Here is a 14028-nt window from a genome sequence, read left to right on the forward strand (position 1 = left end):
AAAACTGAGTACAGAGCTGTAGGACAGCATGTGATGTTGCACATGTTTCTGCTCCAAGTCTCTGCTACAGCTGAGCTTGGCAGAGCCTAAGCCCACACATACAGTTTCACAAGTTCAAAGTGGGGGACTTTGGTGTAGTTGTCCTTTCCTTCCACATCCAGTATGAATGTTGGTTTGAGTGCCTTGGTCCAGTCAGTCACTGGTGCTGTCCCATCACCCCACCCCTCCTCCCAAACCTGCATTCCTACACCTTCCCTAGCTCCCTTAGCTGACCTCAGAGTGTCTCTGACCAGTGCAGTCATCCTGGCTCCCAGCAGTGAGCAGCTAGTCTCCAAAGCAGGGTGAGGAGCATGCATATCCTGGGAAGCTGAGCAAGGGGGGGATCTGTAGGCAGGCTGACGTGGAGTGTCCCTTCCCATTGCAGCGAGCGCCCCCAGAGCCAGCTGGTTTCAGACTCGGAGTCGGAGATGGACAGCGTGGAGCAGCTGGCCCTGGGCAGCACGGACACCCTTTCCAATGGACACAAGGCTGACCTGGAGGCTGCCAAACGCCTGGCCAAGAGGCTCTACAACCTGGATGGCTTTAAAAAAGCAGATGTGGCTCGCCACCTGGGGAAGAAGTACGTGTGGGTGTTTGGAAGGAATGTTCCATTCTGCAAGGAGCTCACTTGCACCCGCAGTGCACCTGCAGCTGCTGCCCATGTGGGGCACCAGGCTGGCAAGGAACTGCTGGCAGGACCACAAAAACAACTCCTCATGACTGGTACATTTGCACCAGGTGTTCCCTCTAAAGGTCTTAAAACCTAGGAGACATCCAGATTTTCGTACCTTCCTACCATGACTGAATCTTGGATGCTTCAGTAAGGTGTTGGGGCATGGGGATGGCTAGCTGACCTCTCAGGGGCCCTTTCCTCTATAACTTCTCCATTTTCTCTTACATGCCTAGTATTCCCAGTGAATTTGTGGGTGACTTCTCTGAGTTCCATGGGAGCATGGGGTGTCTCTGTCCCTGGCACGCTTCTTGCAACCCTGGGGAGCTCCCAGCCTCCTGGAACCCACCCAACCCCTGTGTGCCTTTGGCAGTCCCCACAGCTTGGTCAATTCCAGTCTCACCCTCCCCCTTTTCTATTTCAGCAACGAGTTCAGCAGGATGGTGGCAGGGGAATATCTGAAGTTCTTCGTGTTCACAGGGATGAGTCTGGATCAGGCTCTCAGGTCAGAGCTGAGTGTGTGTACATGTGTGCATGTGATGGCCACCAGTGTGGGGTCCCAAAAGACTGTGCCCTCTGCAGCTCTGCAAACACACAGAGATCTGCACAGGAGCAAGCAGACCCCTTGACTGCCACCTGGAGATCCTCTTACCTCTTAAATAGGAGAGGGTGATTTCCAAAATGGTCTCTCAGCCATGCAACCAAGAAAAAGCACTCCTGGTATTAACTCAATGGTCAGTGCAGTTAAATGACAGTCCCGTTCACCTAGAATTGACTTTCCAGGTCTTGAACTCAAATCCTTCTGTTGTTCCACCTACCTCCTTTCCCAGTATAGCTCCTGGTTGTAGGTCTCTGTGATGTGCCAGCAGGATATGGTGCCGTGGACTTGGAGGAGAGTCCCACAGTGGGTTTGGAGGGAGGGAAGGTTGTACAAAACATGGCTTCATCCAGCATACGGGAAGGTCTTGAAACCAGAAAGCACAGCTCCATTCCTGCACAAGATGAGTTGAAGAAACTGCAGTGGCTTCATGTGTGACCAACAATGCTCCTGCTTTTTCAGGTCCTTTCTGAAAGAGCTTGCCTTGATGGGAGAGACACAAGAGCGAGAGCGAGTGCTGGCTCATTTTTCCCAGCGCTACTACGAGTGTAATCCCAATGCCATCTCTTCAGAAGGTAAGAATCTGCATGTCTGTGGGGAGTGTGTGTCTGTGTGTGCATGTGTGTGAGTTTCAGAGGAGCTTATGTGTTTGTCAGCTCAGTGAATGTGCTCAAACTGAAACTAGAGAGCAGGCAGAGAGCCTATACTGATGCCTTAGAGGACAGTCCCAGTATGTAATTTCCCTCAAATGACAGATGCTTCAGATTTATTTTTTTTAAGCCTGGTCTGGTTGGATGATGCATAATTAGGGCTCAACCCATTCTTAATTTTGACCTTGAGTGGATTAGCACAAGACATACTTAGCACATGCCTCACCAGATAGACCCCAGCTCTCAGACCCTCAGCTCAGGGAATATCTAAAGGAGGAATCTAGCCTAGCATTTCAGGAGCACAGACACCTGCTTTGTACTATTTAATGTCTTCGCACCACTTCTGTGTGGGTTCACACAGAATGGGCCTGCTCTGGGCTGGCTGTGGCACTGTGGGGTTTGGGCTGCCTGGCTGGCAGAGGCTATGTGGGTCCTACCTTGCCATGCTAGGAGCTCTGCAGGATTAGCTACAGCATCACTGCCTGGCTACAGGGGCAGCAGGCTTGGAAGGGAATTTGTATGCTCAGGTTTGGAACCAGCAGCCTCTTACCTATTTACCTGCAGGCTGTCAGCACTGCAGGGACTGCTGTGTCCCCTTGTGTCCAGGGTGGGAGGAGGGGGCTCAGCACTGTGTTGGAGGCTCAGAGACCCCATAGCTTTCCTAAGATGCTGAGGCACTGGAGCACCAGCTGCAGGGCTGGGGGCTCTAATTTCTGTCCTGTGCTTGTGCTGCAGACGGAGCCCACACCCTCACGTGCGCCCTGATGCTGCTAAATACAGATCTGCATGGACATGTAAGTCACCACTGCCACTGTTCCAGTCTGTCCCCTGTCTGTCCTCTCCACTCTGAAACTGTAGGCACTCAGGGAAGGATGAGAACAGTGCCACAGGAGCAGGAGGCATGGGACCTGGGCCCATAAGAGCTTGTCACCCCTAATGTGTTTGGTGAGGAGAGGTGAGAAAGGCTAAATTAGAGGAGGGGCTAATGAAGGAGAGAGTGGGGCTTTGAAGGAGACTGGCTGAGCTGAAAGATGTAGAGGTGGAACAAGGACAGAAAAGAAAACTGAACAGGAAAAGAAGGTGGGAACAAGACTCCAAAACCAGCTGCCTTTGGGAGCAGGGAGCACACAATTTTGAAAAAGGAGGCTATTTAAAACTCCTGGAGTCTCTGCAAAGCCAGCAGCTTCCCCGTACCTGCAAGCAGCCTTGCAGAGACCAGGCTGGTCCCTCACCCCTCTGCAGAGATTGGTGTGTTTGTTCCTGGGCTGTGGGACCTGCTTCAGCCAGCAGTGACCTCTGTCCCAAAGGAAATCCTGATGTTTCTCTCCCCCTGACTCCCCCAGAACATTGGGAAGAGAATGTCCTGCTCCGAATTCATTGGCAACTTGGAGGGACTCAATGGAGGCACTGATTTCCCCAAGGAGCTGCTCAAGGTAAATTTGGTTGTTCTCCATGGCTGGCCAAGCAGCAGGAGCAGAAGTGAGAGCTTTGGGCTGGATCACATGGAGGGCTACCTGACATGCTATGAATGCAAGATGCATTTACATGCAAGAACAGTGATGATCCCTGAGCTTGCAGTTGTGCTTCAGCCTTGCTTAGGGGAACATGGGTTGCTCCATTCCCCCTGCAGGACAGTGGAGCTTTGCCTGGGGTTCTGATTCCCTCATTGCTCTTGCTGTGCCTGTATTGCAGGCAAGGGAGCACACATAGGGCAGCTTACTAGGGCTGGTTTGCCCAGCTGCAGCCAGAGGCTTCCTGCCATCAGTCCTGTGGTACTCAGCCCTTTCTGACTCCCTGAAGCACTGGAGCCCAAAACCTTGGCCAGGCCCTGGCACTGGAGCCACCTCTGGGGCAGAGGTGACATGGGCAAGGCATCGCAATTGGGAGAGTGGGCTGGAGGTTAAAAGCTTGGAGCTGGGAACTCACCACACTGGTGGGACTGGGGGACTCCTGCCTTCTCCCTGCCTGACCCAGCTCCTAGAGGGGCTGGTCAGGGAGAGCAGTGTTCAGCAAGCACCTCTGGCCTTGCACTGCTGCGCTTCTGTGGCACTGCCTGCACGCAGGAGGATTTTCGGAGCTGCTGTCTCCCTGTCTCAGACCCTGGGAATAGGCTTAGCTCCCATGGGCTCTGCCAGGCAGAAACTGCTGCTGTTGGTGAAGCGCTGCAGTTGGCAAATACTCATGATGTGGAAGATGGGTTCCCACAGGGTGCTGGAGCCACAACGGGGGGGAGGTGGTTGATGAAAAAAGGCAACAGAGGATGAAAAGCTGAGCTCCCTTTTCAGCCTTTGTGGGTCTATTCCTGGTTGTGTCGCTCACCCCATCATTAAGGGGTTACCAGCAGTTCTCAATAGGGCTGTCCTCCCTCTCAGCCCACACTTCGCCAGTAAAAGGAGTTACTCAGGAAAAATTCTCCTCTAATTTTAAACCCAGCTCCAGAAAAGGCTTTAAGCACACAAAATGGATGGAAACCTATGAAATGTGAGCTCTGGCCCTTCAGTGCTGCTACACCTTGGAGTATCTAAGCTCCAAAGACTTCTTGGTGTGCCCCCTTTATCCCTCACTGCCCCATGGTTGGGTGCCCACCCTTGAGGCATTGGCCTATTAAACTCAGTCCCTCAGAACACCGGCAGTTCAAACACATGAGATGAAGTTACCACATCAGCTCCCAGACAGAGGGAAATAGGCCAGCGAGGTAGTGCCATGAAGCTACAGGCTTTCCCTCACAGGCAGGGGCCAAGACCTTGGCTGGCTGTAAGGAGGTGGAGGAAGGCTGCAGTGCTGCAGCACAGCCCTGCACAGCTCAGCCCAGCAGCTGGGAGGCTGCTCTGCTAAAAATGGCCTGTTCCCTCTGCAGCTGCGGTGCTTCCCACCGCCGCGCTCCAGCCGCCTCTGTACAGGAGCCATGCTGGGGAGGGGGAGTGGAAGACACTGTGAGGAACTCAGGCAGGGCAGGCTGCAGCTCTTCTGAAGCACCTGAAGCACCGTTCTGCTTTGGAAACCCCCTGCCCGTGCAAGGGGGAGTAGTTTTCTGGGGCGGGTGAGATGGAGAGAGTGCTGTTGGCTTCTGCTGGGAGAAGAACTGGCAGGGGGATCTTGGGCAGCCTCAGGCAGTTCATCCAGAGAAGACACTCTTTCCCTTCTGCCCACTGCTTTTGGCTGCTTGATGCTTTGTGGTCCCTGCACAGGCTCAGGGGCAGACAAATGGGGAAAGGCTCTCCTGCTGCTGTGTCAGCCTGCATTGGCCCTGTTACCCCGAGCAGGATGCTGCCTCCTTGGCAGACCTGGCGGGCTGTGCCTGGGGACTGAGGCTCCTGTGCAAGCGTGCCGCACAGCTGGCTGGCTAATTTTAGCATTCCAGGAGCACATGCGTTTCCTAAGGGTAAGGGGAGGGAAAGGCAGGCTTCACAGGAGCTTCCCAAAGCTGTAGGGCAGGTCTTGGGCAGCTCCAGCACCACAGAAGAAAGGTCCTGGGGCTCTTCTGAGCCTGCCTGGGTAGATAGCACAGGCTGCTACCCCATGGACTTCAGAGCTGGAGGGCTGGAGGTGGCTCTCACTCAAAGCACTCACTACCAGGGAACTGGGGCAGCAGGGCAGGACCCAGGTGGCTGCAGGGGCACAAGGCCACCATCCCCTGTGCCTCTGAGGACAGCATCAGGAATAGACCCACAGGGAGCCAGAGCACTCCCCTCATCTCTGGCTGCAGGGAGTCCCAAGATAAACGCAGCATGATGCCTGAGAGCATGTGGCAGCTTGAGTCAGACAAGAACTTTATCTGCTACTAGATAATACGTGTAAACAGTCCCATTTTTATGCAGAAGCAATGAAAACACTTGAAGAGCTTTCACAGCTGAGCATCACATCCCCCTCACTGCCAGTGCCTCACTATGCCCTGCACAGCACTGCTGCTGGAACTAAGGCAGTGCTGCCTTACCAGCAGTGCTGCTGGAAACCCTTTGTCTCTGAAAGCTCCCCTGGAGAACTATACTCTGCAGGCAGGGCTGCCCAGCTCTCCAGCTGAGATGTCCCCCTGATCAGGCATAGAGCCATGCCAGGGATATAAGCACCCATGTAATGCTGTGCCCAAAGATGCCCACACCTGCAGGCTTGGGCCTGAACTCCTGTGGCCGTATGACAGCAGCTGCCCATGCAACAAGGAAGGAGGTGGAAGCAGGACATCCTGGAGCTGGTGATATTTTGTTTAGCTCTTGAGATGTTGCTTTTCTCTTGACAGTGTGATTCCAGCCCAGACACCCTGGGATTTCACTCACCATTGCTGATTGTCTGTTACATTTCAGATGTGGATTTGACCTTTATGTGATTGATCACTTTGTGAAGCCTTAGCTCGTCCCCATCTTCTTTACTCTTTTAATCTTGTGCTTCACTGGTTGGCAGAAACAACAGTAGGGCCAAATTGGGCCCCATTTCTCACCAGCACTGCTTAGCAATTGCAGGAGTGAGCCAAATCTGTGCTGCCTGCCAGCCTAGGAGCCCAGAGCACGTCACAGATGTTAATGAATTAAGCCTGACAATGCAGTCGGGTCCTCGGGGGAGGAAGGTAGGATGGGCCCCCACCTTCCAGCTTGGAGGCACAACAGCAGGGCTCAGACGCTCAGAGTGCTGGGTAAGTGATTAGCAATGTGGGAAGAAAGCCCTAGCTCCCACCTCTGAGCTATAATCACAGGAACGCTTGCTCAGTCTAATCCCCTGGGCTATTTTTTTTTTGCCTGTTTCCCCTGGGAACAATGGGCTGCCCTGCCTCTGTCTCCCATGGCTCCCCCGGGCTTCAGGGGCAGCCCAGTACATCTGATGAGCCAGACATACATGCCCCTTCCCTCACAAGTTGTGTCAAATGATCACTATGCCAAACAGTTAGGGCAGAGTGGAAAATTTCCCCTCTCCACTGGCTGCATCTCCTGCTCAGTCAAGCCTAACTAAATTACGTATCGATCCTTGTGCTTTCTGCAAGGATGCCCAGCTCTTTGCTTCTTCACAGAAGCAACTGCCTGAAGCATCTTTGTCCTGCCCATAACCAGCTGGGTGACTGTAGATACTGCTGTTTCCTGCTGACCTGGGATGGACAGGCAAGAAGCTTAAGTGTGGGGTGGGCACTGTAGCTGGAAAGTGAGCACATCTCCGCTGGGCCCATCTCCTAAAGGTTTTGTAGGTCCCTGGTGTGGGCTAAGCTGCAGCAGCAGCTCTGAAGCCTGCCCGGCGGGAACCGGGTGGAGGTGCCACCTGGCCCCTGGAACCCCGGAGTTACCACGGCGGCCCCCGCAGGAAGGCACAGCCACCTGCTCCCACTCTCCGCGGAAAGGAGGCAGGGACGGCGAGGGGCTGCACGGGAGGCAGCTCGGGCAACTCGTGCGGCATCACCATGAGGGATGCAGTCCCGCGGGCGGGATGCCCACCGCCGGGCCGCCATTGGCTGCGGCGGGCGGGGCGGGGCGGCCCCGCCTCTGCCGGGAGGCGCCGCCGAGCCCGGCCCGGCCCGGCCCCGCTTCAACAGGCGGCGGCGGCGGCAGAGCGGCCGCGGCGGGCAGGGCAGGGCACGGCAAGCAGGGCAGGGCAGGGCGGCCGGGCTCCGCGCCGGGCACCCCGCCGCCCCCCCGCCGCCGGCGGCAGGATGATCGGCGTCAACAGCATCAACAGCAGCGCGGGGCGCATGCGGTCCCGCTCCATGTGCTCGGTGCGCTACGGGCGCAACTACCGCGGCGTGGAGACCTTCTGCTACGGCTGGCCCCAGCGCTCCCGCACCCTCAAGCCGGTGCTCTACACCGACCTGGTGGTCAGCCGCATCCAGAGCCGCCGTAAGAAGAAGCCGGTAAGCGGCGGGTCGGGGGAGCGGGGAGCGCCGCGGGGGGATGCTCAGCGTCCTGCGCCCCGGCGGCGACATGGGCGGGTGAACGTGCCCGGACAGTCGCCGTCCCGCCCGCTGCAAGAGCCTCAGCCCTGGTACGGATGTAGCGAACAGCAGCCCCATCTCCGTCTCCTGCCTGCTTTCTGCAGAGCCGGGTCTCCACCATGCCCCCTCCGCCCGAGGGTCCCCGTCCCCAAGCCTGGATTTCTCCCCCCTGCCATCCCACCCCGATCACGGGAGTGGCGGGAGCGCGGCAAGACCTGGGTGACATTGCGCCGCTCACAGTGGTCTGGCAGCAGTGCCTGCTCGAAATCGCTGCGAGAGGAATCCAGGACAGAGCGGTACCGCTGGGACCTGCCCTACGGCTTAGCATAAGTGACAGGCTCTGCGGGCTCCGTGCCAAGGGCTGCTCTGCGCCGTGCTCTGGCCAGCCCAGCCAGGGCAGACTGGCACCCACCTGAGCGTCAGGGAGAGCCGCAAGGCAAGGCGGAGGGGTGACGCCGCAGCCCCGGCTCCCAGCCGAGCAGAGTTTGAGAGGAAGGAGTGGCTGAACAAAAATGGGCTTTTTACTGCCAGGAGCTTACTCGCTGGGAGCCGTCATCCGTTTGGAGGTGTTAGGCTGGTGCGCATCGGTCCTCGGTGGGAAGAAGCGAACAGGCTGTCTCTGGGCGGGTCGTGCCTCGGTCGGGTGCCTGCCTCGGGTGTAGTAGCTGGAGAAGAACGTTCAGCAGCCCCCTCCTCGCAGGCAGGCTGGGGCAGAGCAGTCAGGGTTACCCCAGAGCTACTTGGGCTGCCCCGGTGGCCAGAAGCAGCCCGGCGGGGCCATCGGGGCCGTGCCAAGCCGCGGTGCTGTCATAGCGCAGTACGGTCTGGGGGCAGCATTAAGTTGTGACGCACTCGGATGGAAACATGCAGTTGGGAGACGCTCGGTCGCTGCTTCCCGCGCTGTGGGGCTGCTCTGGGAAGGGTCTGCTGTCCTGAGGATGATAGTTGCCTGGGCAAGGAGTGGCTTAAATATTTTGAAAGAGGCTGATGCAGCTTACAATGTTACTGAGTCAAAAGTGCGGGGCCGGGATGGGTAGCTGTCACCTGCTGCCACCCATGACTGCAGCAGGGTGGAAGGTGATGCACAGGACGTTGTCCCCGTGACAGCCCCTTATACGGGAAAAAAAGTCTGTCCCCAAGTCAGTCTGCTCTGTGTGCACACAAGAACCCCTCTGCAGCAGAGGGGGGGGAGGGAGGAACGTGATGGTGTATGCAGTAGGGCTGGTATGTGCCAGGTGATGAGTTGTTTTGAGCATGGGTTGTGCATGCTGTGGAGGTGTGGGGTGGGGTGGGGGGGACCTACCAAGATGAATTAGAGACCCAGCATAGGTACAGTTCTGTCGGACATACAGCTCTGATCTGACCCTACTGTTTGGATCAGTGCAGCTGGGTGCCTGGGGGACATCACAGAGCTTTGTGGCTGGGTGTAGCAAAGATATTTTGCTAAGATAAAGTTGGGGACAGCCAGCAATTGAGCTTTCATATTTGAATGCTGTCAGTCAGAGACAGAGGTAGAATGACTGCAGGGAGGGTGCTTGGTGGCTGTGAAGTCTGTCTTGAATGTCCTGAATCCCTGGCTGGTCACAGGGCTGACAAAGAGGAAGGGGAGTCTTGATACGCACCTTGCTGCATGAAGAGCTGAGCACTGTGTTTAGCAGACGAGCTAGCAGACTGGAAAGGGGATATATCCATAAGAGTTATGATGCAAAAAGAAGCACTCCAAAAAGGGTTAAAACTCTCATCTGGATGCTGAAATTCCTGCCTCAACCTTCATCTGTTACTTGAGTGCTGGGCTAAGCCCTCAGTGCAGCCCATGCCGAAGCTGTGTTCAGGCCAGCTTGTTGCTCAGCTCCACAGACCATTGCTGGATCTTGCCTCTGGTCTGGTCTGATCTGAGCTGAGGAGCTGAAGGTGGGTGTCTTCTCCCTACCCTGCTTACATAGGCTGTCCCCAGCATGGCTGGGCTAGAACATCAGAGCCACCTGCCTCTTGCCAGTGCAGCCCCTCAGCTGTCCTTGAGACATTCGGTAGAGCAGGACACACAGACAGCCTGTCAGCCTGCTTTTGGGAGGGCAAGCACCAAAGAAAGATGTTGATTCAGTTAGAAATCCCCCTGGGACAGTACATTCCTGGTCCAGGGCAGAGCTGGCTGATTGGCCTGGCATGCTGCAACAGTGAGCTCATAACCCAGCGATGGCAAAAAACCCCAACCATGCTTGGGGTCATCATCCATAGTGGCATGTGGCCAGTGCCCGGCTTTCTCCTGGGGAGTACTTGCAAGCTCAGAGATGCCAAAGAGTTGCTGTACTTTCAGCCCAAGGGAAACGAACCCATGGAGCAAAGAGAGTCTGGAGAGAGGGACCTGCTGAGCGATGAATCTGGTGTCTGTGGTCTCTGCTGACGTGGTTGTGAGTTCGGCTTCAAGAACCTGCGTCACCTACGCTTCCCCAGCAGAAACAATCTATGCACCAGAGTTTTGTGGGCTGACAGGCAGTGGCTCTGCTGCAGGACCAGAGCAGCAGGGTGGGCTTTGTGGCTGGAATGCATCTCCTCAGCTAGGACTTGGGCTGAGTCCACCAGCTTTGTGCCTGAGATTGGTTTTGTTTGGGGCTGGTGTTTAGCCAAGCAGAATTTTGGCAGGTTTTAAGTGTAAATGTAAAGCTTCATGATGTCTTCTCAATTGCACAGTTTTCCTGTTTGCCTCTCACTGTCCCCTCGCACAGGAGTGTTGAGCAGCCCCTGCTTCCCATCTCTGAGGTGGTACTTGGCAGCTCCTGCTGGTAATGGGCTTGGGGGGATGCTCTCGGGGCTTGTAGCAGGGCAGCTGGAGCCTTTTGAAGCCATAAGGCAGTTCAGCCTTTGAAGTATTCAGCCAGAGTCCCAGGGCCCAGGTTTTTGTAACACAGTATTCTGCCAGGCTGTTATCCAGCACTGTGCCATCCCAAATTACTCCTCGAGCATCTTCTATTGGCTCATTCATTCATTCATCAGCAGCAATCCTTCTGCAAGCCCTGCACGGGGCTGGGGTCTTCTCCAGCCCTGCAAAATCCCTGCTCAGCTGGCTCACATCTCCCTTCCTTGGGGCAGGGAGCTGAAACTTCTATGTATCACCAATGAGCCAGATGGAGGCCAAGCCACGTGTGCCATTCTGCCTGCTCTTTCTGAGGTGCTTTTCTGCTGTTTCCAGTGCCCACTACTCTGTGCCATTTCTTTTAATCTCCTTTTTGTGCCTGTTGGTTCTCAGTATTTTTCAGCTGCATCCCTGGCAGTAAGATCCCTTCTGTTTCCCATAGTGACTCCTTATTATCTACATTGCTCTGAGATCCTGCTTATCCCCCTGCTCTGCTCCCAGATTATGTTCTGCAGGGCTTTGGATTGCTTTTTTCCTCCCAGATTCTTCTCTAAGTCTCTTTGCTCCTCTGGCTGCCTTGCTGCCAGCCCACTGGTTGGTACCTCCTGCTCACAAGTTAGCATCCTGCCCCTCTGGCACTGGGACTGCATGAATGGGTCTGGGATCAAATCTTCCCTCAGGCTCTGGGGCCATTACCTCTTTATAGGTCTCCCGTCTTCCCAGGAGAGAACTGAACCCTACTTTCTGCCTGCTAGATTGAGACGATGCTTTCCTCCTCTGAGAAACAAGCTGGTGCCATGCCAGCATTTCCCAACGGGAAAGTGTGGAAGGAGCTGGGTTCCTGCTCCATCCTGGCTGCTGCGCCTCCAGGGAGTGATGGATGTCCCTACCCCAGACACCGCTGGGGCCTGTCTGCTGGCCAGCATTCCCGGGCCCCTGCACGCCTCCAGCTGCACTTTCTCAGCCACCAGCAAGATTTCTCAGCAGCAGTCTCTGGCCCAGTGATGGATGTTGACAGCTGCATGAACAGCCTGTGCGAGACTCGATTATTTTCCTTCAAGGATGATGCCTTCCAGATCTTGCTTTGAAGGCCTCTGTGAGCTCTGTATTGAAACCCTCTCTGGAGCCTCCCTGACTGCAGAGCTGTGCTGAGCACTGCTGGCTTGCACCCAGCTCAAACTGGACAAACACTTGGGAGTGGGGCCCTGGAGTATCCTGCTGCAGGCAGGCTTAGCTTGTTCCTGTGCAGCAATACAGGCAGCTGACCCTGCCTTGCTCAGATGGCTGTTGTTTGGGTCTCCGAGGAGGGAGAAGTGTTTGGAAGTGCTGGGGAGGGAGTAGAGGCAGGCCACAGCCACTCCAAGCTCCTGCCTTGGCCAGCCAAGAGGACAAGGTCCTCTGAGGGCCTTGTGAAGGACAGCATGCCAAGGTCTCTGCCAGTGCAGGGCCAGCAGTGCTGAAGTCTCTCACAAAGTGTGCTCCTGTAGGAGCAGTGCATTGCCAGGGAGTGCTGGGTGCTTCCATGAGCTGGTCTCTGCCAGCCCAGGGTGGGTGCCTGACTGCAGTGTAGTTGTTGGCTGTGGTCTCTTGTGGCATGCAGCTTCTGGAGGCCCTGGAGCAGGCTGAGGTTCCACTGAGCGGGGTGAAGGCATGCACTAATGAAGTCTGTCCCAAAAGCTTGCTCTACTTGGGCTCAGGCCTCCTAAAGGATGTCATTTTTACCAGCCTGGAACACCTTGGAATAGGAAGAAACAGCTTTCTCAAACACTTGGGAATGTTAGGTATGCCTCACTATTATGCTGTGGCACTGTCACGGGCAGGTGGAGACAAAGGGTAGGAGAGGCCAAAATGCCAGGGCTACCCCCAGCATTTCTTTGGGATGGGGGGGTTTGCAGATCCCGTGGTGCCCAGGATGAGGTGTCTGTAACCTTAAATGGAGGTCAACTGGCTAGCCTAACTGGAACAAACTGACATGGGGTTACCTTAACCTCCAGAGTCCCTGAGCCAGTCTGGCGTGCCTCCTCTGTTCCCTGGAGCAGCCCCCCAGCCTGGCACCGCTGCCCTGCTGACCCCCGCTCTTCTCTCTGCAGGCGCTGTACGGCTCCATCAAGAACGAGAAGCTGCAGTGGGCCATGTAAGTACCTCTGCAGGGGATGCTGCTGCGTGCCACTGGGAGGGCAGGGAATCCAGCTAGCCCCAGAGGCTGCACACACCATGATGCTGCAAGGCAGCTGCTCCTGTGAGGATGAGGGAAGAAGAGGGAGCTTAGGATGGGCTAGGGTGCAGGCAAGGTACCCCTGGCTGCCCTCAGCACTGCCATGGGGCCCCTTCTCCAGCGTGCTGGGAGAAAACCACCTGAGGTTGGCTTCTTGCAGCTTCAGCCTGGGCTTGTGCCTCGATGGCTGTGCCAGAGTGGGAGCAGACAGGCTCTGGAGGTGCTGTGGCTGTGCCGGGGCCCCACAGGGTGCCTGCACCCTCGCCCACAGCTGCCATCTCCAGCAGCAGGAGCGGCAGCGTCTGCGCTGCAGGGATTAATCAGCCCGCTGCTACCCAGCGCTGCGCGATGCACTCGACCGCTGCCATGGCGACGCCGGCAGATGCTGAGGGGTTTAATTAGCAGCGAGCGGCTGAGGGAGTGGGGAGGCAGCAGCTCCGGGCTCCCACATCTTCCTGCGGACGGGGGAGTGGCACCGGTGCGGCCCGCCCATAGTGAGGGCCTGTGACCCGGGGGGAGCCGGCTGCCTACACCCTGCCCACACCTGATCCTGCCCTTGGATGGCACTGCCCGAGGCCTTCCTGCCAGTCTCCCTGCACCCCTTTGCCTCTGGCTCTGGGCCTTGTAGTCTGGCTGCCACCCTTAAAATGTGGGGAACAGAGCATGGGTCTCTCCTTGTGGGGGCAGTCCATTCTATACCCTTCTTCCTACCAGCTGGAGACCTGTGAGCCTGTATGCCGTGGGCTGGGGGGCTGTGGTAGTGCCAAGCCTTGGGGTACTGCTCCTGCATCACTCCTGGCTCATCAGCCTGGCTGGCCTCTGTTGCACTCCTGCCCAAAAAAGGCTTCTCACTTGCTGGGGCAGGCAGGGGTCCCACCCTGAATCAGCAGCAAAAGCCCAATGCCTTGTCTTTCAAGGGACCAGGCAGTACCTCAGCTGTCTAGAGAGACAGGGGCACACAGGCATGGCTAGTTTGGGATGCTCACCAGTGCTGATGAACGGCTGCTCATCCTGGCCTGCTGCTGCTGGCTTCCCTTTCAGAAGCCAGGCCTAAAAGTGGCACTGACCAGGGGGGAACTTGGTATTTGCTGTCCCCAGAA

General features: G+C 56.4%; 1 protein-coding gene across 4 annotated transcripts in view; it reads left to right on the forward strand.

Moving 5' to 3' along the window:
• The window catches only part of PSD (pleckstrin and Sec7 domain containing), a 178572-nt gene that overhangs the window by 22730 nt on the left and 141814 nt on the right, over positions 1-14028 (forward strand). For all 4 annotated transcript variants that reach the window (XR_008483040.1, XM_054276649.1, XM_054276650.1 and 1 more), the window contains exons 6-11: positions 425-619; positions 1134-1214; positions 1770-1882; positions 2693-2751; positions 3301-3390; positions 12804-12847. Coding sequence is in view for 3 of the 4 variants with exons in the window: in XM_054276649.1 (XP_054132624.1) it covers positions 425-619; positions 1134-1214; positions 1770-1882; positions 2693-2751; positions 3301-3390; positions 12804-12847 (582 nt within the window). In the remaining variant the exon portion in view is untranslated. The remainder of the gene's footprint in view (positions 1-424; positions 620-1133; positions 1215-1769; positions 1883-2692; positions 2752-3300; positions 3391-12803; positions 12848-14028) is intronic.

This window comes from Melozone crissalis, unplaced genomic scaffold, assembly GCF_028551555.1.
Source record: "Melozone crissalis strain CALT ecotype California unplaced genomic scaffold, PUWL_Pcris_2 ptg000019l_1, whole genome shotgun sequence".
NCBI classification, from domain to species: Eukaryota; Metazoa; Chordata; class Aves; order Passeriformes; family Passerellidae; genus Melozone; species Melozone crissalis.